Below are 26,339 nucleotides of genomic sequence, written 5' to 3'. Positions count from 1 at the left end.
CCATTCAGGCGAGTAATCATGTCGCTGATGTGGGGTCCAGGATGTGTCTCCCGTTCCATGGCCGTATTCGGGGCACGCATGTCCACGCACAGGCGCACCTTGTTTTCATTACCTCGTTTGGGGACCACTACCACCGGAGACACCCATGGAGTGGGTCCAGAGGACCGCTCTATGATGTCAGCTCTCAGCAGATCTTGGAGCTCGTCATCGACAGCTTGTTGGAGGTGGAACTGTACTTTCCTGTGGTGTTGGGCCACTGGCGTTATTTTCTCATTGATGTGGAGTTTGACTTTGACATTGGCCAGTTTTCCTAGGCCTGAGAACAACTTCGGGAATTTGTTGATCATGTCAGGTGAGTCGTCCACTTTAAATAGGATCTCTACTAATCTCAGCCGTTCTGCTGTGGGTAGGCTGAGTAGACAGTCAGCAGCTTCAGGGCCTTCTGGGACGTGGACTTGGGCCTGAATTGTCCTGTCCTTGTAGGTAAGTGTTGTGAGAAAACGTCCTAGACATGGCAATGGCTCTTTGGACATCCATGTGTAGACACGTACTGCGGCCGGTTCTAGCTTTGGTTTCGGGCACATCTTTTCATATTCCGTTGTGCAGATGTAGTTCAGTGATGCTCCCGTGTCTAGGACAAACTTGGCGGAATAGTTTCCCATTTGAATGTCCAGTCAGGGGTATTTCTTCAATCGGTCTGGGTCTGCCACCATGCATACGTACTCGTCACTGTCTTGTGATATGGGAGTGAGTGCAGACGATTCTCTTGATGACGACCGGTGAGATCGATATGAAGCTTGAGACTGGGTGCTAGACCTGGATGAGCTGGTCGAACGGCCTCTTCTTTCGTGCACTGCCCTCACGTGGTGGCGTGTCCCGACGCTTCGTCTGACCAGTCTTGTTTCTTTGCGCCGTGTTTGGCACATAGCTTCAAAGTGATTGTCTCTCCCGAACCTGTGGCATTGTTGTCCTAGGGCTGGGCAGGTGCCGGTGAGTGGGTATTCCAGGCCGCAGCGGTAGCAGTGTGGCGGTTGGTTCTGGCCTCACTGTGAGACGAACTTGTGAGTTTATTAGGTCTCCGGTGATCTGGCCGGCGCTTTGTGTCTGTCCAGGATTGGACTCGGAGGGCTTGTTCTCGCTTTTCTGTTTTCCCGGCTTCCATTTTCTTGGCATGCTCTTCAGCCTGATCATTTATGCGAGTACATTCTTCAATGTCATCAAGCGAGTAGTGTTTTTTGAGTAGTCGACGTCGCAGTGACTCTGACAGGCATCCTTCGATAATGCATAAGCGAAGCGCATCTTCAGTATGAAGTTGAAGTTGTCAAACTCGCAGTAGCGTGCCAGACGCTTTAGTCGTGAAATGAAGTCGCCCATAGATTCATCGCATTCTTGGGACGCAAGGTTGAAGGTGTAGCATTCGTAATCTAGGTTACGTTTGTGGAGAAATTTCCTGTTCAGAGCGTTCTTCACATCTGCATAGGATGCAGCGTTTGCTGGGGGCAATTCTTTGATTATTTGTCCAATGTCTTTGCCCACTAGGTTTCTCAGTGCTATAAGTTGATGGTCAGGGTCATCTACTCTTGAACCTTTCATGAAGTCTTTGAATTCTTCCAGCCAGCTCTTCCACTTGGGGCCCATGCTGTGTCCTGAAGTCAGAATTAGAGGTTCGGGGGGACGCAGGAACGATACACCCATTAGTAGGGGTCCATCTGGCGCTGGCAACGCGGCTGGAGTTGGTCCTGGTGGTGCGTTTTGCGTGGAATCGGGTCGGGTGGACATGGTGACGTACTGCTATTTCCACTGTCCCTCCTGATGCTTCTCACGGCGCTTGCACAGCCTCAAATCTCTTTTCAGTGGGCTCAGGGTGCTTTCTTGTCCTTGCCGGACTTCAAAATGTCCGCCAGACTGGTGTCAATGTCTTCTTATGGGGATGTGCCTGACCTTAAAATGGCCGCCGAGCGTGACACTTGTATGCCAGTTCAAATGTGTGAGTGATGATGTTCTTACCCCAGCGCTGTATTTTCATCTCTTTCAGACCTCAGGGACTTGCTTCTTCAGGTGTCCTCATGGGGCTGCAGAGTGAGCAGATCGGCAGTGTTTGATTATTGGGCCGAGCAAAATGCCTCTCTCTGGCTGGATGCTGCTCGCTGCTGTCCACTCTTGTTCAGCTGAGGGGGGTGTCTTCGCATCCCACCCTCGTCGCCAGATTTTCTGTTCCCCTTGAAATAATCTCACTGACGCGATTGGGTTTAAACGCGTCTTTATTCTTTCCTTGCTTTCTTAATCGCCTCCTTTTACTTTCCCACTTTCCCTTAACTGGCGCGCACTCGCGCCGCCCCTCCCCATCCGCACGCAGCCAAATGCCTGTTGTCCCAGAAGTCCGGGACGTCATCAGGCATGGCGATGTGACAACTCGTCGGATCGGAGAGGAAATATGTTAATTAATGTCAAGCTGAAGTGCTTTGTGAGGTTAGGCGCACCTTGTGACCTGCTGCAAGTAGGGCTGGTCTTTGCTCAGATTGCGCCCCGGGCAAATTACATTTGGCACCCTTCATGCTCCACTCCTCTCTTCCCAAGGTATTCCCTTGAACCTTTTCCAAGTGCTATATTAAACAGGAGTTGCTGTTAGGCTCAGTGTTTATTTTGTTAAAAAAAAAAAAAAAGAAGTGCAATTGGCCAGAATTTTTCCAAAGAGGCCATGGCCCAGTTTTATCAAAACGCACACTTCTGCTTTTAAAAGGGACATGAAACTAGTGGCATGGGTGAAGCAGCTAATTCATGTCCAGTTACTATTTAGTTGCATTGTTTTAGGTCGAAACTCAACAGAGCTGCTTATGGCTCGGCGTAGGCTGCGGGGCAGAGCCAGGACTTTGTTTGTATTACTTTTACTAGAACGCTGAAAATGCAATAAAACCAGTTCCTCATGAACATTGGCACAATCCGCTTCCTGTACACATTAACAATGTGAGTGAGTGGCAGGGGAGACATCCGTGGTGGCGGGGACCGCTGGCGTGCAGTCCGCTTGGCACCAGGCAGGGAGGGGTGAAGGGATGGGAGAGCAGGTAAGGATTTTGGAGAGCATGGAGTTAAAAAAAAAAAAAAAAAAAAAAATCATCCCTAACAAAGGGGTGGGATTAGCAAAGGCGCAATGAGAAAATCTGAAAAACAAGCAGAACACCAGGGACATTAGCATCAGTCTTCTACCCAGCGCTTTTTGAAGCACTTAATAGCACGTTTGTGGAAACAATGTGTGTGTTGTTTCATAATGAATTTCATTTTTGTGAACGCATGCCGGCTGCACCCCTGGAGCGTGTTATTAAACATAACAGCAAAAGCCAATGAGTGAATATTTGTCAGAGGCCTGGTCACTGTCTTCCACCATATCTCAAATCATCACTGTCATCTTGCACGAATAGAGGAATTTGAGATTTCACAGTTGGAGACTGCTGTGGCACCACTCCCCCACAAGGGCCTGGGGGTCCCTACCCTTCCCCCCTTATGGTCTTTTTAAGAAAGCATTTTCAGGACATGGAGAAAGAGTCCCCGAGTCCGTAAGACAATGAGGAGGCCCAAATTTGATTCAATTCCGATTTTTTTGACATCCAAGCTTTGTATAGAAATTAACATTGGAATTTCGTTTTCTTGTCCCCTGCATGACGGATCAGCGCAAAACTTTCCATGAAGCGGCCCAGGTGGATTAAGGTTTTTGGAGGAAAGTTTGGTGCAGATGTCATATAGTACAAAAGTTATATTAGTGAAACAACACTGCTCTTTCGATGGGGGGGGGGGGGGGGCGTGCGTGCGTGTGTGTAATTTTGGGAGAAAACAGTAAGCTTTCACCCATCGTACAAGGCAATAACGCTTTGCTAGTACTTGTACTGAAATGTGTGGTTAAACTGCATTGTTCAATAAATCGTACTCAATTGTCAGGCACTAAGCCTGGATTGTCTCCTCTTCTTCTTCTTGGCATGTGTATATGTGTATATGCAAATGGATTTGTTTGTTTTTTGTGCTTCCAATTGTCAACATTAAGACCTATAGATCTATATCAGATACTATGCACAGATGTTCTTGTGCCCGAGGAATATTTGAGATCTGCTTTTCACTTGAGATTCAAAGTGGGGCATTTGTTGCTTCAAGAACTTTGTGCGCTCTTCTGTACGCCTAATTTAGTGCCTATGTCAAAAATAGTAAACAAGTTCTATCTTGTAAACCAGATTATTGTTCTTATGTTTTTTTAATATTCAGCAAGAAACCTGAGTAACTTACTATGGCGGTATATTTATAGGCCATGTAGTGAAAAGACACAATTGCCTTCACTTGATATCCGTAGATATTAAATAAACTTTTATTGATTTCCCAATTCAGCAAAACTTAGGCCACCGGTTATCACTTTGATGAACTGCAGTGGAATGCAGATCAGTATCACAGCCTCCACAGTCGCTAAGAATGTGTGAATATCACAAGGCCATTCCTAATGTGAACAATGAATGAATCATATTTGTCCTCCTTAAAGGGGTCGCCATACAAAAAACCACAACATTTAGCACATGGTGACACAACAGACTCACGTGGATTTCCAGAGACAAACCAAGCATCCATAGATTGGAGACTGGAGGAGCATTAAAAGAATAACAGACGATAATAACATTTTACAAACACTGTCACTTGAGCTTACCTTCCTTCAGAGCTTTGTCCAAAGTGTGAGAAATGACCACTCTTCTTGAATGACTTGGCTCAGACGAATTTCCGCACAGGTGGCTCTAAAATATAAAGAAGGTGGGTATCACTGCTTTGAGAGAATGGACCGCAGATATGGCATATAGTGCAGCATGAAAGACATCCAGTGAAATATTACACCATTGCTTTGGTCATATCGAAAAAAGGAAGAAAAGTAAAAGGAAGGAGCCGGTGATCTTCCCACATGACATTGCTCTTATTACTGGTCACTAAAAGATTAGCTGTTTTCACTCTGTTATTTTAACTAGTTCACCCTTGACAGTTTACATGCAGCTATCTTATTGTTCACTTGTTTTCAATGCAGGGGTTCAAATGTTGTGTCTTATATAAATTATATGTACATATGGGCTATAAATATTGATCATACACATACCACTTTAGCAACACAATTAAATGAAACATTAACAGAGAATATCTGTGTAGATGTACTGTTACTAGGAATGTTCTCACTGTTTTTGATTTTTTGATGGTTATGAACCCTTGCCAACCCACAAAAATGAGTTAGTGTAAATATTCAGCGTATTATCACAATACATCAGGCCAGATATTCAGTCTTGCTCGGTGGAAGGGCATCCTATACCTCATCTTAACGCTACTCTTGTGCGGCTAAGAACTTACAAGAACTCTAATGAGTGTATTTTTTCATAATTAGCACAATCACAGAGAAGGGGGGTTGAGGGGGGAGTTAACTACACTGCCACCGTTTCGGATAATAATCAAATACTCTCTCCCAGTAGGTGTACATTGGAGGTCAGGCCCACATCCTGTCGAAATAATCCGCCTCAGGACCTCCACACTTAGGGCTGTACAGGTTCACATTCAATCCGATGGACTTTAACCACCCGGGGAATTAACCATTCCATATAATACTTTGAAATGTACAAACTGAGATCTACTATTTAGCAACAACTTATGTGTGTATATACAGCAGTATTGCCAAATATTATCAGACTTTATCGCACTCAAGTCTTTTAACCTAGCTCGATTTTGCATAAACTTCCAGCGCTAACCATGTCTCAGCTATTGCATTATAAGGTTTAATCTGTCCTTGGGTAGCCACAAAGGCGTGTACCATCAAAAGAACAAATAATGTGGGGGTGGAGCCGCAAAATCTGGGCTATCCTCCTTCAGTGTATGTTTAAGCCTGAAATGTAGAAATAGGGTGTAGCTCCAGCTTTCTGTTTAAAGAGCTCTAATGTAATGAACTGGCAATCAATAAAAAATATCACCCTAAGTCCTCAGGCGCCAGTCAGTTAATTGTCTTTGGGCCTTAGATTCATAAGAAGCAGGTAGTAGGGCATTGTTTATAATTGACAGCGAGGGTGAGAAGAGTCCTCTCACTACCACCACAGCAGACAATCTATGCCAAGCATCCATGGTACTTTTTGCAATCTCTGAGCATAATGCGGGCACACAGCCGTACGAGTCGCTATAGTGGTCAAGGAGGTACCCTCTGCCGTGCTGCACTCTATTTCATCTGTTGGAAGTTGCCATTCAGTCTGTATTTAATTAAACAAATGTTTGGCCTAGGCCACCAAATAATGTTCAAAATAAAGATTTGCTTGAACTCTCTGGGGAATAAGAAAGGGGCACAGTAGTCAAGTTAATCATCAAGTCTTCCCACCCGTACATTCAACACAGGAATTGGCTTCTCAAGAGAAAGTGGAAGCCTGTGGCAGCAGTATGCCTTCTACCTGTTCATTCATTTTTTCAGATTATAGGATCATAATTTTCCAGGATAACTAATGCTGTGTCATGGTGGACCATAATATCTAGATATCGGACCAGGCTATCACATCACTCTGGGGGGGGTCTGTTGTCCGTCTGCCCATATCAGAGGTAAGGGGATCATCTGGGATTTGCTCAGGTTGATATGCAGTCTGGAAAAGCGGCCAAATCGCAAAATCTCCTTCATGAGGGGATTAAGGTTGCAGTACAGTTCTTCAAAATATAGTATAATATTGTCAGCATAAAGGGAAACTAAAGAACTTTTTCCAGTTATCCATGAGCAGCGATGAGTGTTTCTTTTTAGGTCTCGCCTTGCTATCGCGTAAGCGATCGCAAGGCGAGACTATTGTAAGAGGGCTTTTAAAAGTGCTCCCAAAAGCAGATTGCATGGCTAGCAAGCGCACAATCGCGCGCATCGTGCCGCCATGCACTCCGCTTTTGGGAGCACTTCAAAGGGTCCGATCCCCCGTCTGGAATGCGCTCCCCCGCCCCCGCCAAGCACGCGCGACATGCTCCGCTGCATCTGCTTTCACTTTTGGCGCCACAGTGAAATTACTTCAATGTCGCACACACCACTCGCAGGCTCACCTCCTGCTCCCCCTCCCGCCACAGAGCACGTCTTGTTTATATTGACACTGAGCACTTCCCACTTCCCAGTAAGCGTGGCACCCCAATCACGGCCGCCAGGCTTCACTGTAAAGCATTTGGCTTGTGCGCGTTAGCTCTGGATATTATCCATTTCCATCTAAACGCGCTCAGCTGATGGCATTTCAATTCCCCAATACGCCCCCTCATCCTCATCCACAGGAAAGCCTTTGTGATTTGTGTGGCTTTAAAAAATAAAAAATACATTAACATAGCACAAACTCCATCACAAGGTACACAAACACCAGTTGCATATTTACCCACAGAGGGAGTTGAGCCTCCGGCACATACATGAACCGCTCGAGCCCTAGCAGCAAAGTCAGCCACTCTAGCCTGAACAACACTTCCTCTCCCGAGATCAGCATTTAAAATGGCTGGTACTCCTTTGGAGCGCACAATGAATATGCGTTCCAAAACAGCACCGGCCATCTTGTTTTCAAATGCTGCAGCCCAGTTTAATAGTGGGGCGCGTTGGATTCATGCGACACAAGTATGCTTCCAAGGGAGGTATGTTGTTAGAGTTTTGTGTATTTTCCAGGAACTCCCGGGTATTGCCGTGTGGAACATGACCAAGCGCATCAATATGCCTGTGAAACACCCCATAAAACTTCAGTGACTTAGACACTACAGGATTAGGCATCGCGGTAATTATTTCTTGCAACGCGTCTTGTTCTTTCTGTCCCTTTTCTCTCATTTCATCTTTTCTTTCGTTCTCTATCTATTTTTGTCACGTTCATTTCCTACCTCCGTTTCATTCTCTTTATCTCTCTCACACACAGTCATACTCGGGTTCTCAATGAACTCCTTCCAACCATTTACTATTGTTCCTTGTCCCGAAGTTTTTTTTTTTTTTTAAACTTCAGCCACGACGCACAGAATCCCGAATGCTGTTGAGCGTGGCTTTAAAAAAATAAAACAAAAAGAATAACAAAGCTAATATCTCACATAGGTGAAACCTTTTTGGTTTTGCCAGAGCTCTTTTCTGTAATCTCTGGCAGTGGGATTACAGGTCCCAGAGAGAGGTAGGGTGCTTGTGTAATTAGAATTTATTTTTTAGTGGGCATTTCTTGAAATGTATTAGTCGTTCGTTACACTTGAGCAAGATAAAGCCACATTTACCTTAGCGAACAATAACATTTACTTCAGAAATCGATAGACTTAAACAGATGAAAGAGACTGGTTTTGGTAAAAGGAGCAAGCAAATGATGCCGGCGACTTTGTATCTGTGGCGTGTTTGCTTGCTCCCAGTGCCCATAGCAGTACACTGTTTACATTAGTAATAGGACAAGCATTTGCAATGCAATTGGTCTCGCATTTATACGAGTTTGAGCTATTGGCATTGTAAATGGCAATGCTTTTTATTTAAGTTTGTTTTTTTTAAAACATAAATAAAAGGCACTGCCATTTACAATGCCAATAGCTCAAACTCGTATAACTGCGAGACCTATTGCATTGCAAATGCTTGTTGAGTATACTGATCAGCGAGAGGTTCTGTAGCAATTGCAAATAATAGTCGTGACAAAGGGCAAACATGCCCTGTGCAATGCACAATTCGGAGGGGAGCAGACAAACAACCATTAATTAGCAATCTATTTCAAAGTTCACTGTATATTAGTGCTATCTAGCCCAACAGGTCTTCTCCCAGCCTCCTACAATGGAGTACCTCAAACACATATGGCCATGATAGTGAATATAAGGCCTTCTGGCCATCAAGCAGTACAGCTGTGACGGAAAGCTCAGGGTTCACCCATTGAGAAACAGTAAGGAACATGCATAAATTATCAAATGTAGGCCATCCGAGGAAAAACCAGACTGCTCGGGCAATACTCGGCCTTTCAAATAGGAGTGAATCCTTCTCGCTACTACCCGTACAAGTATTTTAGTGTTGAGATTTAATAAAGAAAATGAACGGTAAGATGAGTAGTCCTCGGCAGGCTTCCACGGTTTCCACAGGACAGCTATTACAGCCTCTCTCAATGAGAGAGGCAACAATCTTGTCCACGAGACACGCCAAAAAACCTCCAGAAGCCTGGGTGCCAATATCTCACAAAGCTCTTTATAGAATTTAACAGTCAACCCGTGTATAGTCCGGACACTTTAAACCCTGTTAAGACATAATAGCGTCTTTGATGTCTTCAACAGTGAGGAGCAAATGATTACCCTCCGAGAGGCCTGGGTCAAAGACCTGGGCAGTATAGACAATGAGGAGTAGCAGGAGGCAATCCAGAGCCCTAGAGAGATCGCAATCTGCTCTAGATTTAGACTAGTGCAGCTTAAGATTGTACACTGCACTTACTATCCTCGTACCCACCTATACACATATGGTAGGATCCCAACAGCGCTGTGTGTCAGGGGATGTCAGCGGGAGGGTACCTTCCTGCATATTCTATGGGAATGTTCCGAGACTGTTCGATTTTGGCAGAAAGTCACCTATACTATGTTCAGGGTGGTGGGAAGGATGGTCCCCTTGGATCCGAAGTGGCTTTTACTGATGATCAAAGGCGAATCGGACTGGTCCAGATATTAGGGAATATAGTTGGCTCTTGCAGCGGGGATTGCGATGCGTAACATTGCCAGGGCGTGGGGGGCGCCTTTGCCTCCACAGCTGGTGGAATGGAAACGTGATCTTGAATGGTGCCAGCGGGCCGAAGAAACAGTGTACAAGAGTAGGGGATGTTTTAAAAAATGGGAAAGAGTGTGGGCGCCTTGTCAAAAAGACAGATGGGTGGGCATGGGAGAATAAATGTTTGTTGGCTTTATAAATTTCTATTACCTCATGAGCATATTGCTATTACTGTCCTGTGGTCACCTCATGATGTACTCCCTTATCTCCCGGACTCTTTCCGCAAGACACTTGTCCAAGCTCTTGTGTTGAATAAATTAGACTACTGCAATGCCCTTCTGGTCGCCGCTAATGAGTCTGCCCTCAGTCGCCTGCAGGTGGTGTAAAACACCGCTGCACGACTGGTTACCAATGCACCGTTTAGATCAGCCTCTCTCCCGCTGCTTCAACGTCTGCACTGGTTGCCAGTGAGGAAACGAGTCATGTTTAAGCTCTGTTGCTTGACACACAAAGCATTGTGGGGCCCCGGCCCGATATATCTGGCTGAAAGGCTCCACCAATACATTCCTAACCGTGAACTGAGATCATGCTCTAAATCTCTGCTACTCATTCCGAGGATAAAGAGAGCACGGCTGGGAGGTAGATTCTTCTCCTACCAAGCTCCGCTGGTCTGGAATCAGCTCCCCCTCTCGCTCAGACAATGCTCTGACTACTTTAGGTTCAGGAAGATACTGAAAACCACCATGTTCACAGAATGACATCTCTCCAACGTTCTCGCACAGTTCTGCCAGCGCTGAGAGACCCCCTCGAGGGTGATTCACGCGCTTTACAAACTATTTAACATAACATAACATAACGCCAATGCTTTGTACTGAACGGTCTCTTGAGCTTTGTTAATAAAAAAAGTGTTTAAAAATAAAAAAAATAAAACATTGAGGAGCAAATTAAATGGATCCCTCTCAAGAGTGTCCAGCCATGCAAATGTGGCATCAGAAAGGTATTTGGACAAAAGTGTCACATAGCCAGTATCTTCCGCCCTATATGTGACACAATTAAAAGACAGTGGTTGGTATAGCTGCAGTACTCGTATTCCTGGTTACTTCTGTATCCATTATACTTAATATATCTCTAGATGCCCATGCAGGATTCAGTAATGGAGCAAGTACGCAACCAAAACATTTCCCCTCTCCGTAGCGTTCTGCACAGGAACATTTTCCCAAAACCCTGATCTCAAGGTAAGCTTCTTCTCTGAACCTGAGCAACCTTCACCTAGATCAGTGTCAAAGTATTGCTTTTAGGTGTCTGTGCATAGCACCCCGCTAAGCCCTTCAGCCTCTGTTAAAGCTTAAGTAGGAGGTTCTTCATAGACCACAATATACCTGGATGTTAGGGCTCCAATACAAGCCTTTAATGCAACCTAGAGCACAGAACCCTCATTCAACTTGAAATAATCCACAATTTCCTACCAATTTTTTTCCGTAAAGACCCTGCCCATTAGTCCACTAGAGGGGAGCACCCAAGAGCGGTTACCCCAGCCTGTGAGATTCATTGCTAGTGTTTTCACCACTGAGGAATGACCCGACAGAGTATTTGAAAGGATAACTACCACCGTACATCCCCTAGGTGTCCCTGCTTGTCAACCAAAAGTCAATGCATGAGTGTGCATCATGCACAGAAGAGTAAAATGTATAGCCTCTGCTTATCTGGTGCTTGTGACGCCGGGCACATACAAGGGATTCATTGTGCATTATTCTAAGCAAAGTGTGGGCTGCACTAGTGAGAGAATGGGATGCAGACTGGGACCCATCTTTATGCACATCTATAATCACATTGAAATGTCCTCCTCAATTTACAATGTGGTAGTCTATAGATTCACAGTGCTGCACTTTTGCCTCATAGAAAGTGTTGGTATTTTGCCCATATGTGTTTATCGGTTTAACACAATCAGTTTCAATTGTGTTTTGAACTATGAGGTATCAGCTGTCAATGTTGGCAATGGTGGTCATGTGTCTGAAAATTATTGGCGTTGTGTCTGTAATGTCACCCCCTTGGGAATGAATGTTGCCGGATGCAAAGCACCTGTGAATACCCTAGTCCAAAGCGGATCTCTATGCACTTTTCTAACTGAGTTTCCTGAAACTGTGCATCATCCATTCAATGCCCGTATGTTTGCTAGTATTTGCCTGGAGTCTTGTGGACAGTTAGGCCCTCCAACATTCCATGTCACTAACTCCACAGTGCATGGGTGTAGGAAAGTGCCTGTTTTTGCATGATTACGCCCCACTTTTTGCCTGACATCTGATGTACCCTGGGTCCCTGCCAACCAGGTTCGCAGGACCTTTGTTCTTTCCCGAAACTGTACCATTGTACCCACAATTGGCACCTCCCTGACCACAGGTAAGCCCCTTGTAAAAGGTACCATGGGTGCCAAGGGCACTGTGACCAGGTAAGGCTTCTAAGGGCTGCAGCACCTACTGTGTCACCCTTACCTTAACTCCCACACACTGCCACTGCAGGCTGCATGTTTTAGTGCAGAGAAAAACGAAGAGTTGACATGGCACACATCCCTGTGTGCCATGCCTAGAACCCACTGCTTGAGGCCTAGTTAAGTCACCCCTCTAGCAGTGTGCACCAGCCCTCAGGTGAGGGCACAGTGGCATACACCCTGTGCCCCTACAGTGTCTAAGTCCATTCATAGACACTGTAAGTGTAGTAAAGCCACAAAGAGTATATGGTCTGGGAGTTGGTCATTACGAAATACACAGCTCCACAATGGCTTTACTAAAAACTGGGAAGTTTGGTAGAAAACCTTTCAGCACATTAAAGACACAATGATGCCAGTGTGGGATTTAATGTAAAATGCACTCAGAGGGCATCTTAGTGATGCCCCCTGAAAAACGACCAGCCCTGGTGTGGTTCCTGAATGGCTGCCTGCCATTTGCCACCACCAGACATGTTTCTGGGACCCTGGGTAGGGAGCCTCTGCTCTCTGGGTCCAGAAACAAAGCCCATCCTTGGCAGAGGTGTCATGCCTCCTCCACCAGGATGTGCTGGGTCCACGAAGGAAGAAGCTTCAAAGGCCTGCCGCCTTTAGGAGCTGTACCTGCCTTTTGCTGCCCCCAGCAACTGGCTCTTAGTGGTTCTGCCCACAACTTTGGTTGAAAGAATCAGCAGGAATCCCAAACTGAAGAAAGGTGGGTCCTCCTTTGCCAACCCCACCCCTCAGGTGGGGGAGGCTAGGTGAAGCACACATCTCAGTCCCCTCGATCTTCTCACTGGAGGGTGGCAAAATAAGGGGTGTGCCCCCAAGGAAGGGACCCATTAGTCCCAACCTGCACACCCCTTTAGCACCCCTAAATTTAGTATTTAGGGCCAACCCTGAACCTTGCCTCCTTAGATTCGAGGAAGAAAGAAGAAGGACCGAAAAGCCGTGCTGACCCAGGAAGAAGAGGACACCATCTGCTTTGGCCCCAGCCCTACCATCCTGTCCTGTCTATGACCTGCCCACAGCAAGAACCTCGGCGAGTCCGGCAGCCAGCAACCCTCAGAGCCTGGAGGACCTGTCCTGCAGACTCTGTCTCCTGTGAGCACTGGATTTGATTGATCAAAGACTCACCCCCAGAATCCGGATTCTGGTAAATCCGCGATTCCGCACCACTCGGTACCCGACGCCCACGTCCCGAGTTTAAGTGGCCCAACACCACAAGGAGGTCTCCCCAGCGATCCTGACCTGGAATCTGGTGATACCCGATGTCACCGCAAGCCTCAAGACTACACCTGAAGCCTCAACCTGAAGGGTCCCCCTGACCACGACCGGAGCTGGTAAGAAGCACCAGACGCTTCAAGGCCTTGGTTGGCCCAACCTATGGTGTCCAGGCATCCCCCAAGAAACCGGCTTACCTCTCCAGCCGGTGGTGACCTTCAGGAAATCTCCCTGCCCGAGCCTGCAGCAACTCTCCATTGAGAAGCACAGGGTCCCTGACGTCTTCTTGGCACCTTGGCTAACATTGGTGCCCTGAACTCTGCACCCAGCCGCCCCAGTGCCGCTGGTGGCGCAACTCGAGTGCCCAGCTAGACCTTGGGGAACCTTGGTCCTAACCCCCAAAAAATTTACTCTTATGTTGTGTAGTTGAACCGCTAACACTTTTTCTCCCATAGGAACCCATGTTATGAGATTTTGGGTCAAAATATTTTAAGTGTTGAAATTATGTTTGTATGGAGAAAAGATCACTACACTGCAAAGTCTAAAATGTCTTACTTACAGTGTATTGCAAGATCCTTAAATGTGGTATCTAGGCTTCCACCTCCAGAACTCAATGTAATCTGAAAGTAATCCAAAAGTATCATAAAGGTAATTACTGTGTAATTCAAAGTGCTTTTTAAAGTGATACCAACCTGTAACAATTGCAAATTCATCCTCAATTGCATTTCTGTGTAAAGGTTTACCATTGAAGGAAAGTATATTTTACCTACCTATACCAAGTCCTGCTTGGTTCTAGAAATAAAATACAAGTATACCTTTTTTAATACTTACCCAATTGGTCTGAATTTTGTCTCGGAGTGTATGTAATCAGACCCCAAAGAAATTGATAATTATTTTTTCAAAGTCGAGCTTCATCCTGACTATGTTTGTCGACACAGGGACCCCTAAGACGCACAGATTCTTGCAGCACAAAAATCCCTCTAAATCTTCATTCTTGGCACGTGTTTAAGAGTTGAAGCACTTTTTAGGTCTCGCCTGGCGTGGGCTGCGCACATGCGCAGTCTCGCTGGCGAGATTTAATGATTTGGGGTATTTTCTGTAAAGGGCATTAAGCCCCGCCCCTCTTTTCCATTGGCCGGCGTCACCGTTTATGCTAAACGGTGGCCAGCCATTGGAAAAGAGGTGTTTGTGACGTTTTCATCCGGCTTTCTGAGCCGTCCCATTTGGACGGGCTCGTCTGCCTTCGTTCTGCCGTGAAAGCTTTCTTATCTTTATGGGGTCATGTGTTTCAAACACATGGCCCCATAAAGACAAGAAAGCTTTCGCAACGGACTAAAGTGAAAGCGGACCGTGCTTGTTGGGGGAGAGCCAGGTCAGTAAGTACTTCCTTTCACCCTTTCGTAGCGAAGACAAACGCATATGGGCTCCTTGTACACAGCACTTCCCTGATACCCACGCACTGCATTTTCTCTCTGCCCATTCTATGCACTGCATTTCGACTCTGTGCACATCTCCATTTCCCCCCTTACTCTGATCACATCAACTTTTCTCACCTCATTCTGTGAAGCCCTTTCTGCATCACTACATTTACTGCAGTTTCAGCTGCTTCTATGCGCTACATCTGCATTCTGTGCACTCCATCTGTGCTCTCTGTAGCTAGAGGTCGTTCTGTGCACCGTGCTCTCAGCAACGAGCCTCTTGCTCTGGCTGCTGCATCCCACTGAATGTCTCTGCATTTTTTTTCGTTCACTGGACACTGAATCCCTGTGCTCCGCAATACATCTATTATGTGTGCACTGCACACCACGTTGCGTCACCATGTTGAAAACTCCCCTATACTCTGTGCACTTCCTCTTTTCCCTCTGCTCTGCATCCACATGCTACATGCACACTACACCTTCACGTTGTGCACTGCATCACTGTCTCAGTGCACTGCACGGCCACTCTCAGTGCAGTGCACCCTCACTCTACTTGCACTGCAGTTCTGATGACAGATATTCGTCCCCACTCTACACTGCATCACACGGTGCTCTGCATCTTCATTCTATACACTGCACCCACACTTTGTGCACTGCATTTTCTGCCTGAGCGCAACATCCACTCTCTGTACACCTTGTCCTCCAGTGTCCGTTATAATACCACGATGCATTCTCCTTCGAGGCACTGCATATCCACACTGTGTGCACTGCATTCTGTCGAACACACTCTCTGTGCACTGTATTCTCACGATGCGCTCTATAACCCTAGACCGTCCCCCCACTCTGTGCCCTTCATCCCACTACACGTGGGCACGAGTTAAAATGAGAAGCGCTTCGGCGCCTCGTCAGCGCTATAAAAATACAATTTAAAAAAAAAAATCTTTCAAAATGTGAATTTGGGCCAGCGATATGTGGGTGTCTGCCTGCACTAGCGAGCGGGGAGATTGGGGAGCGCCGAATCCCCTCCTGAGTTAAAGATTTGGGGTTACGGTATCCGCTTCAAAGAGACGTGGGTACACGTGTCCACTTTAGAGATAGTGGAGCTTATTTTCAAGCCCCTTACTCCGCAGATGCGTCACTTTTAATATGAGAAAAGCGGCGCAAGGGGCTTGTAAATAAGCACCAGTATGTATACAAACCTAGCTGGGGGCTTTAGAGCGCCGTACAACACGGTTACGGAGACAAGTCTGTGCAATGCACAGAGGAGGGCAGGATAGGTCCCTTGTGTGGAGAGCCTGAGACAGGGGCGGGGCTTAGGAATCCATTTGTGGATAATAGATGAGCTGTGTCCTTAGGCCCTTGCTGGACCTCAGGAGAGATGCAGCAGGCCTGAGACTGGCGGGAACGTGCTTCAAGATCATGGGCTTAGATTCCGAGCAGGCTTGCCAGTTGCACTAGGCGTTTAGGTTTGGTTCAACAGCGCATAGCGATCTGCTACTTATAGTTATAGATTATCTAAAATATACATAGAGGGGCTTTGGCTGCGCCCCGATGAGTATTTCTTGATGATCTCACGGTATTGCTGTTTGGTATATTATTCCACCTCCTATGCAATGCTTGCATTACCACGTATGAAGAATTGTTTTACATCTCAAAACTACACTGAGTTCTCAAACATTATATTTCTCATAGGTGCATTGTATAAAGAAAGTATTTTTTTTTTGTTTCAGTTTTTTGGTGAAGCAGGTCTTTCTATATTTTAGTCAGGACTCAAAATGCACGGGAGACTTGTTGGCGTTGGCAATGCTGGATACTTTGTTGGCAATTATTTTCTTGAAGTCTGGCAATATCCTATCTCCTTTTGTTGTGTCGCCCTCCTCCCGCCTCCCTTAAGATTTGAGTGTTCTGTTGGCAGGATTTGCTGATGACTCAGATATTGCATGGGAAAGTGTATTTTTGTGTGCTATGAGCAGTACTGTCTTAAGAAGTTTTGGGGCCCTGGGCACGACATATTTTGGGGTCCCCTGTTGGGAACAACTTTGAATTGTATTACCCATTTTCTGCTAATTCAAGCCTGCATGATGCCAAGTACGCTTGAAGATTTGAGGTACCTCAAAAACAGTTTAAATATTCCTGGAATTGTATAAGGAGTAAAAAGCGTACTATTCCTATTGCCAGTAAGTTAAAGCCAACAAAAAGTGTTAATAAAAATAAAAAGAAATATGCCTTGCCAAGGACTCCAGAAGTCCTTAAAATGATCATGGGCAAACAGAGACAGAGTTAGAGGTAGGCAGTAAGGATAAAGACTTACATACAAAATTAGACAAAAGTGAAGAAGATGAACTTTTATTAAGGGCTCCTTGGAAGGTGGTGGCCCTGGGCAATTGCCCACGTAGCCCATTCTTTAAAAAGTCTCTGGCCATGAGCAGAGAGGCGGGGAGAGGGTGGTTATGGAGCACAAAAAGAGCCTATAAGTGGCCTCTTCTAAGAACAAGTATTTGCAATGCAATCGGTCTCGCCTTTGGGACCTTATATGTATTTAGCTATGCTGCACATTAGCCTAGGTGCTGAAACATCTACTGTTCTTTAACATGGAGGGAAAGTAAGCACTAAACTGCGTGACACGTCAGGTATGGGAACACATGGAGAGAAATATTGCCTTTCAGCGGGAAATAGTATAGTCCAAAGCTCTGTTTTTAATATAAAATCAGGGCCTTCGGTGGTCATATAACTGCAAATACAAGATTTGAAAACAATATTATTGTCTACGGGTGCTCGTGGAAGACAATTACTATGGACTGGAATCTAGAGAATGCTAAATTGATTCTGGTATTTTACTGACCTCTGCTGGTCGTTTTCTATCAAGAAAGTTAAATAGAGGCAGTTGCTAGAAAAATAAAAAAATGAAAGTCCATCAGCAGAAAGCTATTCTGGTATTTTACTGACCTCTACTGGTCGTTTTCTAACAAGACAGTTAAATAGAGGCAGTTGAAAAAAGCAGAAAGCCATTCTGGTATTTTACTGACCTCTACTGGCCATTTTCTATCAAGACAGTTAAATAGAGGCATTGAACAGAAAAAAAGTCCCTAAGCGGGAGCAGACAAGTCCTAGAGTTGATCTCCAGAGCCCAAAAAGTACATACACATACAAGTATATACTAAAGTATAAACGAGAGGTCTCGAATGCTCGACCTAAAAAAGTGGGTTCTATTTTGGGATAAATTCAAGACATGATTTTCACAACACAATAGTGGAATCAGTCACTATTGTGAATCTATTACTATTCTGTACACAATAAACGACTTCACAAGTATTGCCTTTGCATTCTTGAGATGTAAAGAACCAAGGAAAGTAGTCAATAATGAGTCATTTACCAACTTAGCCACACCATTTCTTCATAATAGCACCACATAGTGCGTGAAATCACATACCACTGTTCAGCAGTCCATGTATTGCATTTTCAAAAAAATGGGGTGTATGATTTTGAATAATATTTGTGGTACACCCTGAGAGTATTCCAACCAGTGACCCAGTATAGACCAATATCACTTTGAAGTCTTATGTCTTTAAGGAGTTGACTTTTCTAGTCCTCTGTTTTTCTGAATGAAACCTCTACAGAACTGTTGACACGTTTCGGCCTGCAATATTCAGCCTAGCCCCAGACACAATACAAGGAAGTGCAATACTCCAATCACCTGTTAAGTTAAAGTCGGAATACCACCCAGTGTGGGCACCTTGGACTCACATATATTTACAGGCAGTTGTGATACTTGCCCATTACTTTGTACAACCTGATCATGGGGGCCCTGCATTACTGTCTCAGTTAAAACATAGCAGGACTAGTCATGCTAATGGTTTGTAGCGCTCCAGTGTTCTTTGTTCTTCTTGTAGCCTTCACGGTTTAGAGTGTGGCGTGGACTCTTTGTTCTAGACCAAAATAGATACCTCAATATGGGGCATATTAGCAAGACCAGCGATAAAATTATCGCCGTTTTAGCGGCAGGAAACTGCCGCTAAAACGGCGATAATGGGCTTGCTAATATGAGTTATAGAATTCCAATAGAAGCCCAGGTTAAATGTGCAGGACATCTAACCTGGGCTTCTGTTGGAATTCTATAACGCATATTAGCAAGGCCATTATCGCCGTATGAGCGGCAGTTTCCTGCCGCTAAAACTGCGATCATTTTATCGCTGGTCTTGCTAATATGCCCCCATGTCTTTTTACTTTGACACAGTAGACAAAGACAGACATACTTAAAGGTCCCTAATCTGGAAAAAGGCAATTATTCCAAAAAAGGACTCTATCTTAATTTATCTGAGGACTTTGCGAAGGATGTTCAAAGTCTTTCCAGCTAATACCGAGACTGCTCCGCACAAGCCCTGGTACACAAAGGCTTTTATTGCTGGGGGGGTAGACTGGCTACTGCACTCACTCAGGTTAAGGCACTTAGCATGACTGAAAAGGAGGTTTCTCTTCTGCCGGCGGCCCAAACATTTGCTCCCAGGACTACTGCAGAGTACCAAATGGCCCTTGCATTTGTTTCAATTCTGACTCCTGTGGAAAGTAAACCAGGCTTTAGGAAAAATAAATCGTGCCATTTTAAAGACTGGAACTATTGAATTCTATATACAGCTCTGAAGTACCTTAAGATAGGAGTTTACTTTTATTCCATTAATTTTTTTGCATTTAATTTGTTTAAAGCGATGCTTCACAAACAAGCATTAGCAAAACCAATAGGTTAGCACTTGCTTTTCTACTGCTCGTGGGAGAGGTCTACCATTATGGATGCTTATTGAGGCACTTTGTTATCTTACTGAAACAGGTATTAATTTTAATACCTGCAGCTGTTGTGACCTGCAGAAACGTAACTTTCTAGAAATGTTCTCCAAGTTTAAAGGGGCAATCTGAACCCATTTTGAGGGTTTGATGCACTCATTTCAACCTGTATGGGATCCTTCTTTCAAGTGGGCATTAATGTTGTTATTGAAAGCATTAAACAACAAGCACTGGCAAAGCAAATAACTTGAGCCTCTGAAAGGTGTTAGCCAATCTTTATGCTTTGCGAACGCTTGTTTCTGATGTTGAGCAACATCAGCAAAAATAAAAAAATATATATTGTTGCCGATACAGAAAAGCATCGGTAAAAAAAAATATTAGCATGATTCTGTAAAAGCACACGTGTAACCAAGCACATGCTTGTATGTGTCATGAAGCTGAGGCAGCCATTTTTTCATAATTACAATTTACCATCCCAAAATAGCAGGTACCTTGAAGTGGTAAATTAAACAAGCATTTGCAATGCAATAGGTCTCGCATTTGCGAGAGTTTGCGCTATTGGCATTCTAAATGACAATGTCTTATTTATGTTTTTAAAACATAAATAAAAGGCATTGTCATTTACAATGCCAATAGCTTAAACTCGCGTAAATGCGAGACCTATTGCATTTTTAATGCTTGTTTAAGTTGCTGAACCTTTTTCGATTGTGCCACCAGTTTGTCTTCGACCTCTGAAGTTCACTGCTCTGCATCATCCATCCGCTCCGCAAATCTAACTGATTCTGCATGTGGCTGATATGTATGTTAATAGGTCTCATTTTTATTTTATTGACTGCCTTCAGGGTCTGCTGCATATCTTGCAGCAGGAATATGATATCTGATGCATTGGAGTCTGAGACGCTTGGGCTCTTGTCTATTGGTGGACCCCGTTCCTCTTCCGCCTACACTCTAGTCATCTTTCAAGCATCAAAAGACATTTTCGCTTTATTTTGATCTGTTTTTCCCATCTTGCCACCTGGATGCAACACTACCAGGGCGAGAAATATTGCGGTTATAGGGGTATAGAACAGACACTAGTACAAAAGGGTAGACACTGCTGCGATAATAGCTGCTCTGTTTGTTAAGAGTGCAACAGCAAACACACCATCTGCGTAATTATGGGTACTCCTTATGTGTATACTGGTACAAGCTTGTGAATCACAGATGGATTCATTCTTTAAACCATGTTCACAGTAGGACACTGGAAGATGCTAAAGACTATTACTAAATCATAAACATTATTTGACCCAAGCAGCTCTCCATGGCGCACCCCTCCTTCATTCCAGCAGTTTTTTCGGTCACTGTGTGCCTCAGAATCGGCAGGCGGTGAGGCCTTTTGTTCTTGCAAGGGGTACCACACATGGGCAACCTAGTACCCCTTCACAGTGTGGCCACCATGGCATACCTCAGATAACTGGTGAAGAGGTGCTCCTGCTAGCAGCCCCCTCCACACTACAAGCCAGCCCAGGGAGCATCCCCATTTAAGCTGTGCATAAGTTACAGACCCAGAGTCCAGTGGCTGAGTGTGCAACCTTGAGCAGCAGAACAATGCCGGCAAGCCCACCAAACCGCCCAGGCTCAGACCAGCGCCCAGGCTGCAGCTATGATTATTTAGGGTGCTTCTCTATTATCACACCCAACTGTAGCACTTCATCAGGGCAGGCATATCAGATTCGTCAAGAGAGGGGATGAGCGCTATGTAAGGATAATTTTGACAGATTGCAGGTGGAAGCGTGAAGCGGGCATCTTGGTTGATGAGCTCCGGCACTCCCCTTACACCACACAAAAGCACTCTTAAAAACCCACATGTTAAATATTCCAGAAGAGATCACTGCCTTCTTTCATGATTCAGGTAAGTTAGTAGAGTACAGCTGCAAGTTATAAGTGTACACACTTTTATTATTATTTTATTGTTTACTTATATAGCGCTCTAAACCCAAAGGTATCAAGGAGCTGAGTCAGAAAAATTCCAAACCCCATCAGGGGAAAAGCCCACCCCAGGAACATCAGGCAATAGAGGGAGGTATCACACCTAAACAAGGGAAAACAAAGGAGAGCCTTAACCAAAGGAGCTAGGGAAACCAGGAAAAGTCCTTTGTAGTAAAAAGATAATTCTATTTTTTTTCTGAAAGAGACAAAAGAGCAGATCTCTACGATGTGGGTTGGCATTGAGTTGCATAGCCTTGAGGGGGCAACGAAAGAGAAGCACACTCACCATCTTGACTTTTGAAAATTTGGAACAATGTCTTTCCTACTTGAAGATAACCTTAAAGACCTGGTCGGTTTCTACCAATGAAAGGATGACCAGACAGCTGACGAGCCTTAAGATGTAAGGCCAGATGAACTGTGCTCAGTGCCTTAAACATCACCCGTTTCCTGGCAGGAAGCCAGTGGAGGTAAAGAAGCCCTTCCCTCACTGACAGAAATTTTGGGATGTTGAGTATAAGGTATGCAGACACGTTCTGGACCATCTGGGGTTTGTTCAAAGAGATGTTGTTTATACTGAGGTAGAAGTGCATTGCAGTAGTCCAAATGTGAGGTGATCAATGCGATAGCCACGGACCTGCGCAGTTCATCAGGAAGAAACGGAAGAACTTCTTAAGGGATTTGATCATGAAGAAGCCAGTACTCTTAGTACGATTTAGCTCCAGATTGAAATTAGGTGAGGTTTCAAAAAGAATCCCTAGGGTCTTTGCACGCTCCACAGGCGCTGGGAGGGGCCCACAGAATTCCAGCCAATACTCTGACCAGATAGGGTGCTGGGCTCCGAAGACCATGACTTCAATCTTTTCAGCTTTAAGCTTAAGGAAGTTCCCCTTCATCTAGCTACTCACACCAGTCATACAAACCTTAAATTTTGCTGCCGTCTCAGATAGATTGCTGGTGAGTGACAATGATTTGTGTGTCGTCAGCAAATGACCAGGAATCAAAAGGATCTCACTAAGGAAGCCAATGGGGACACGTACAAGTTAAAAAGTATGGGCTAATCCCAATGATAAAGCATGCCTTGTGACAGTGTCTTTCATTTCTTAGACCCAAGGGTTTCGGGTCTGTGATAAATACTGTCAAATGCCAGGCAATTAGATTGGAACATTCTTACTGGTCTATATATGCCCCTATTGAATAATCCAGTATCCCGGTCTAAGACCATCTGTACAGTATCCCCTTCCGCATGGGAAGCAGGGTCAAGACTGATCTGCATATGGATGGGTCCAATCTGGGGTGGCATGGTGAGCAAAACAAAAAGATGAATTTAACCCAGATCTGTGACTGGAAGCGAATGTTTGACAATGTTCAGCATTACGTCCATCCTCTTTTTGTGCTACTAGACTAATTTACCAACCTTTTGAAAATAAACACCACTCCAGTTATAATCAAGATTTTCAGACAAATTATATATTTCCAATTGGTTTAGCGTCAAAGCACTCTAACCCCTGTATCTCCATGTACAGTAAGACTGTACTGTATTTTCATATTAATTGTGCATACGCAATCACTTTGAGGGAAGAGAAACTTCTCCAATTTCATCTCAGAACCAAGTTGTTACTGATTTCCCCTTTTTGCTGAACTGTGATTTAGAGTACTAATACAATTAGTGAATTTAATTATGCAAGAAGCACTTCCGAAAACAAAATATTACAAGAGGTCAAAAGTAGTTTCAAAACTGTGTTCTCCTAACAAACATTTCTATAGAGTAGTTTACATATCAAACTTAATTTAACTGTGATTGCATCTAGTGTCACAAAAAGAAGCGATGCGCTATTTAGGATTGTCTCAGACCTCCATGAACCCATACAATTATTCTCAATAAGTCTCCGCTAAATATTTGTGTGACTGCCAACAAGGAAAAATGATCTTTTTTGGCTTCTCAAGTGCCAGAAAGAAACGCTCATTAAAATTTGGCGTATCTCATTTGGGGACTGTACAGCACATGAACCATTCTTTCAACCTAGCATTGCCAATATTCCTTTTCTATAGAACACAATGTAAAATCATAGTTTAAAAAATGCTAAGACCTATTTCCCCACGATAAACACATCACTCTGAATTTATAAACCACTTATTTGAGATCGAGATAAAGAGCTGACGAAACATTAGATGGCTAGAAAAAAGTGTGATGAACACAGAGTTCATTCTTGGGCTTCGTTGTTGGTGGAAGAAGTCCCTGCCTCTAAGGCAGGCCTTCGTTACCTTTGGAACATGAAGGAGATTAAGCTTCAGACCTTATCAGTAAGGCCTGGTCAAACTCCATCGTTAAGCAATATGGTTTAGCCTGGTGTAGATAGTTCCGTTGGTGTATGAGACGAGATTTGGACCATGTGGGGGTGTCCAAACTTTCCATCTGAACTGTTCCAACATGGGTTGGCTTATTACCTGCATGTCAGCAAGTCATGACGTAAAGAATGTGGCAATAGGAGTGTGTCCGCTGATCTGCATTCTCCTGAGAATGGTGCATCCTGAACCCAGGTATTCCCAGTTGTGAAATGTTAGCATGGTACTGTGCATTTTAGAGTCCAGGCAGGATAAAACTTTTTTCTCCAGTAAAGAGATTTACGTAAGCTAGCAATACTCTTGTGTAAGAGGGTGTCTGTTGTGAGAGTGTTTGATGGGTCATCCAGAATGTTCAACCCAAAAGGTTTCACTTTTACTGCGTCTAGAAGCACCAAGTACAACATCAGAACGGTTAATAATCTGGCCTTTCCAGACCAGCCGAAATGGTCTGTGGTGAGATACATCTGGGCATAAGAGGCCATGACGGAAGTGTGGAAATATGGATTTTTATGATCAGTTATGTCCCCTATCTTGGACCCCAACGGTTTCATGTATAGATCATAAGTACATGTATGTTTCCTCCAGTTCCAGTTATGAAGACGCAAACACATGTGCGTCCACCGTCAACATGTCCTCTTTCAGACCCGCCATGAATGGGCCGGATACTCTATTCCTAAGTATGAAAGGCCACCGGCTTTATATGGTTCACTTCCCACATTTCTTACAGTCCAGGCGAGTAGGCCCTGATTCTGCCATCAAGCCTTTTCTGCCTTCTGCCTCTGAAAGCTCCAGTCTGAGCTCGCATCTGTATCCATGAACTTTGTCCTACTCCCTGTGCGGCTAACGGTGCCTGACTCGACCTGTCTGCTTGCCAAAAACTGTATTTCACCTTCAAGATTATCTGCTCTGCTCCGCTCTTCACCCAATGCATTCCTGTCTAGTAGTTTAAGTAAACATTCTTCCAGCTACCGAGCAAAAGGCCCGGCTTCTCTGTCTTTATGCAAGTAATTCATAGCCCTGTTACCATGGAATATTCCTACCCCCTCGCATCTAGTGTAGACACTTAGACGCTTATACACGCACTAACAGTCAGCATAGTCAGTATAGAATAAGATTCTATCCTAAGAGACCTCTCTTTTTGGATAACACAGTTCTTTAAACATAGGATGTTAGATATGATTTGGGATTAGGTTGACATAACCCCAGACTTCTGTCTCCAGATGTAGAGCTAAATGTCAAGTCCCCTTCACCCCCTAGTTGCACGTCAATCACACGTCATGCTGCTGCGCGCGCATCTCTGCCAAGTATTTCTGCTGACATTGCGAAATTCTTCCGTGGAACCACCCATTTATGACATCATATCCAATGACGTTCTTTAAGTTACGCCCAGTTACACCTATTTTAGTTACGCATGTATGTTCTTATCTTTGTTATCAGCTGTTACGCCTCCTGCACCTGTTTCACTGTAATGCCTATTGTATAAAAATGATTACTTGTCAATAAAGTTTGTTCTTCACTTCCTGAACCTTCGTGGTGATGGAATATGGAGTCCATCAATTCGAATTGATTTTGGAATAAAGCCCGTTCCGAACCTCTAATACCACGGATTCTGCCTCTTATTTTACTGAGCTATTATTATAGATTTTCCGCATCAAATTAAGTTCCGGTAATTAAATTATTTACCACATATATGGCGCCCGAACAGGGACACTTTCTCATCTCACGCGCCGGAGGTGCGTTGCAGGCCCGGTCTCCTGTCACAGCTGGACGGACAACAACGCGTACCCACAGGATTTCCTGTATCTCCCTCCTGCCGAGCGGGGGTAACTGAGGCTGCGATCAACACCCAGACGAGGCGGTGAGAAGTGCGAAGTATCCCGACCAGAGCCTAGCTGAGAGAGCAAGATCCGAGGTATACAGAGGCCCACCAGGTTCCGAAGTTCCGAAGTTTCGAGTCCAGTCCGGTCCGAGTCCAGTTCAGTTCAGTTCCGAGGCCTTCCGTTCCGAGCTACCCGGTGAGTACCATTGTCGGGGAGGCATTCCGACGTGCACATAGGTTGTGCCGGTCAAGACGGGTTTGGGTACACAAATCCGGTCTGCACTGTTTCAGCAGTGTATCTGTACTGTTTAGCAGTATATCAAGTATGTCTAGTATATAATCCAGAATTACCTAGTTAGTGCCGAGTATCATGTTTAGTGACTAGTTCCCTAAATGGCCATCATTGTTGTTCATTAAATGTTAAATGTTAAAATGTTTTAAATACGTTCTGCATATTGTGGTGTGAATGACTGTTCATTATTGTGTTTTGTTGTATTAAACGTGTTCAGAATTAGGTATCAGATCAGATTAGTTCTCAAAAATGCCGCTCTTTTCGAAATTAAGACAGATAAAAACTAGAAAAGGGGTACTCGAAGAAGCTGTTCCCATTCCTCCTAGGGACACTCCAGGGTACTT

General features: G+C 44.7%; 1 protein-coding gene across 1 annotated transcript in view; it reads right to left on the bottom strand.

Moving 5' to 3' along the window:
* SNX25 (sorting nexin 25) overlaps positions 1-26,339 on the bottom strand; it is an 880,463-nt gene that overhangs the window by 628,275 nt on the left and 225,849 nt on the right. The window contains exon 2 of the mRNA XM_085641936.1: positions 4,679-4,763. Coding sequence (XP_085498062.1) covers positions 4,679-4,763 — 85 coding nt within the window. The remainder of the gene's footprint in view (positions 1-4,678; positions 4,764-26,339) is intronic.

This window comes from Triturus cristatus, chromosome 2_2 (assembly GCF_964204655.1).
Source record: "Triturus cristatus chromosome 2_2, aTriCri1.1, whole genome shotgun sequence".
Lineage (NCBI taxonomy): Eukaryota > Metazoa > Chordata > Amphibia > Caudata > Salamandridae > Triturus > Triturus cristatus.
The sequence above is the reverse complement of the archived record's forward strand: the minus strand, read 5'-3'. Positions and strand labels throughout refer to the sequence as shown.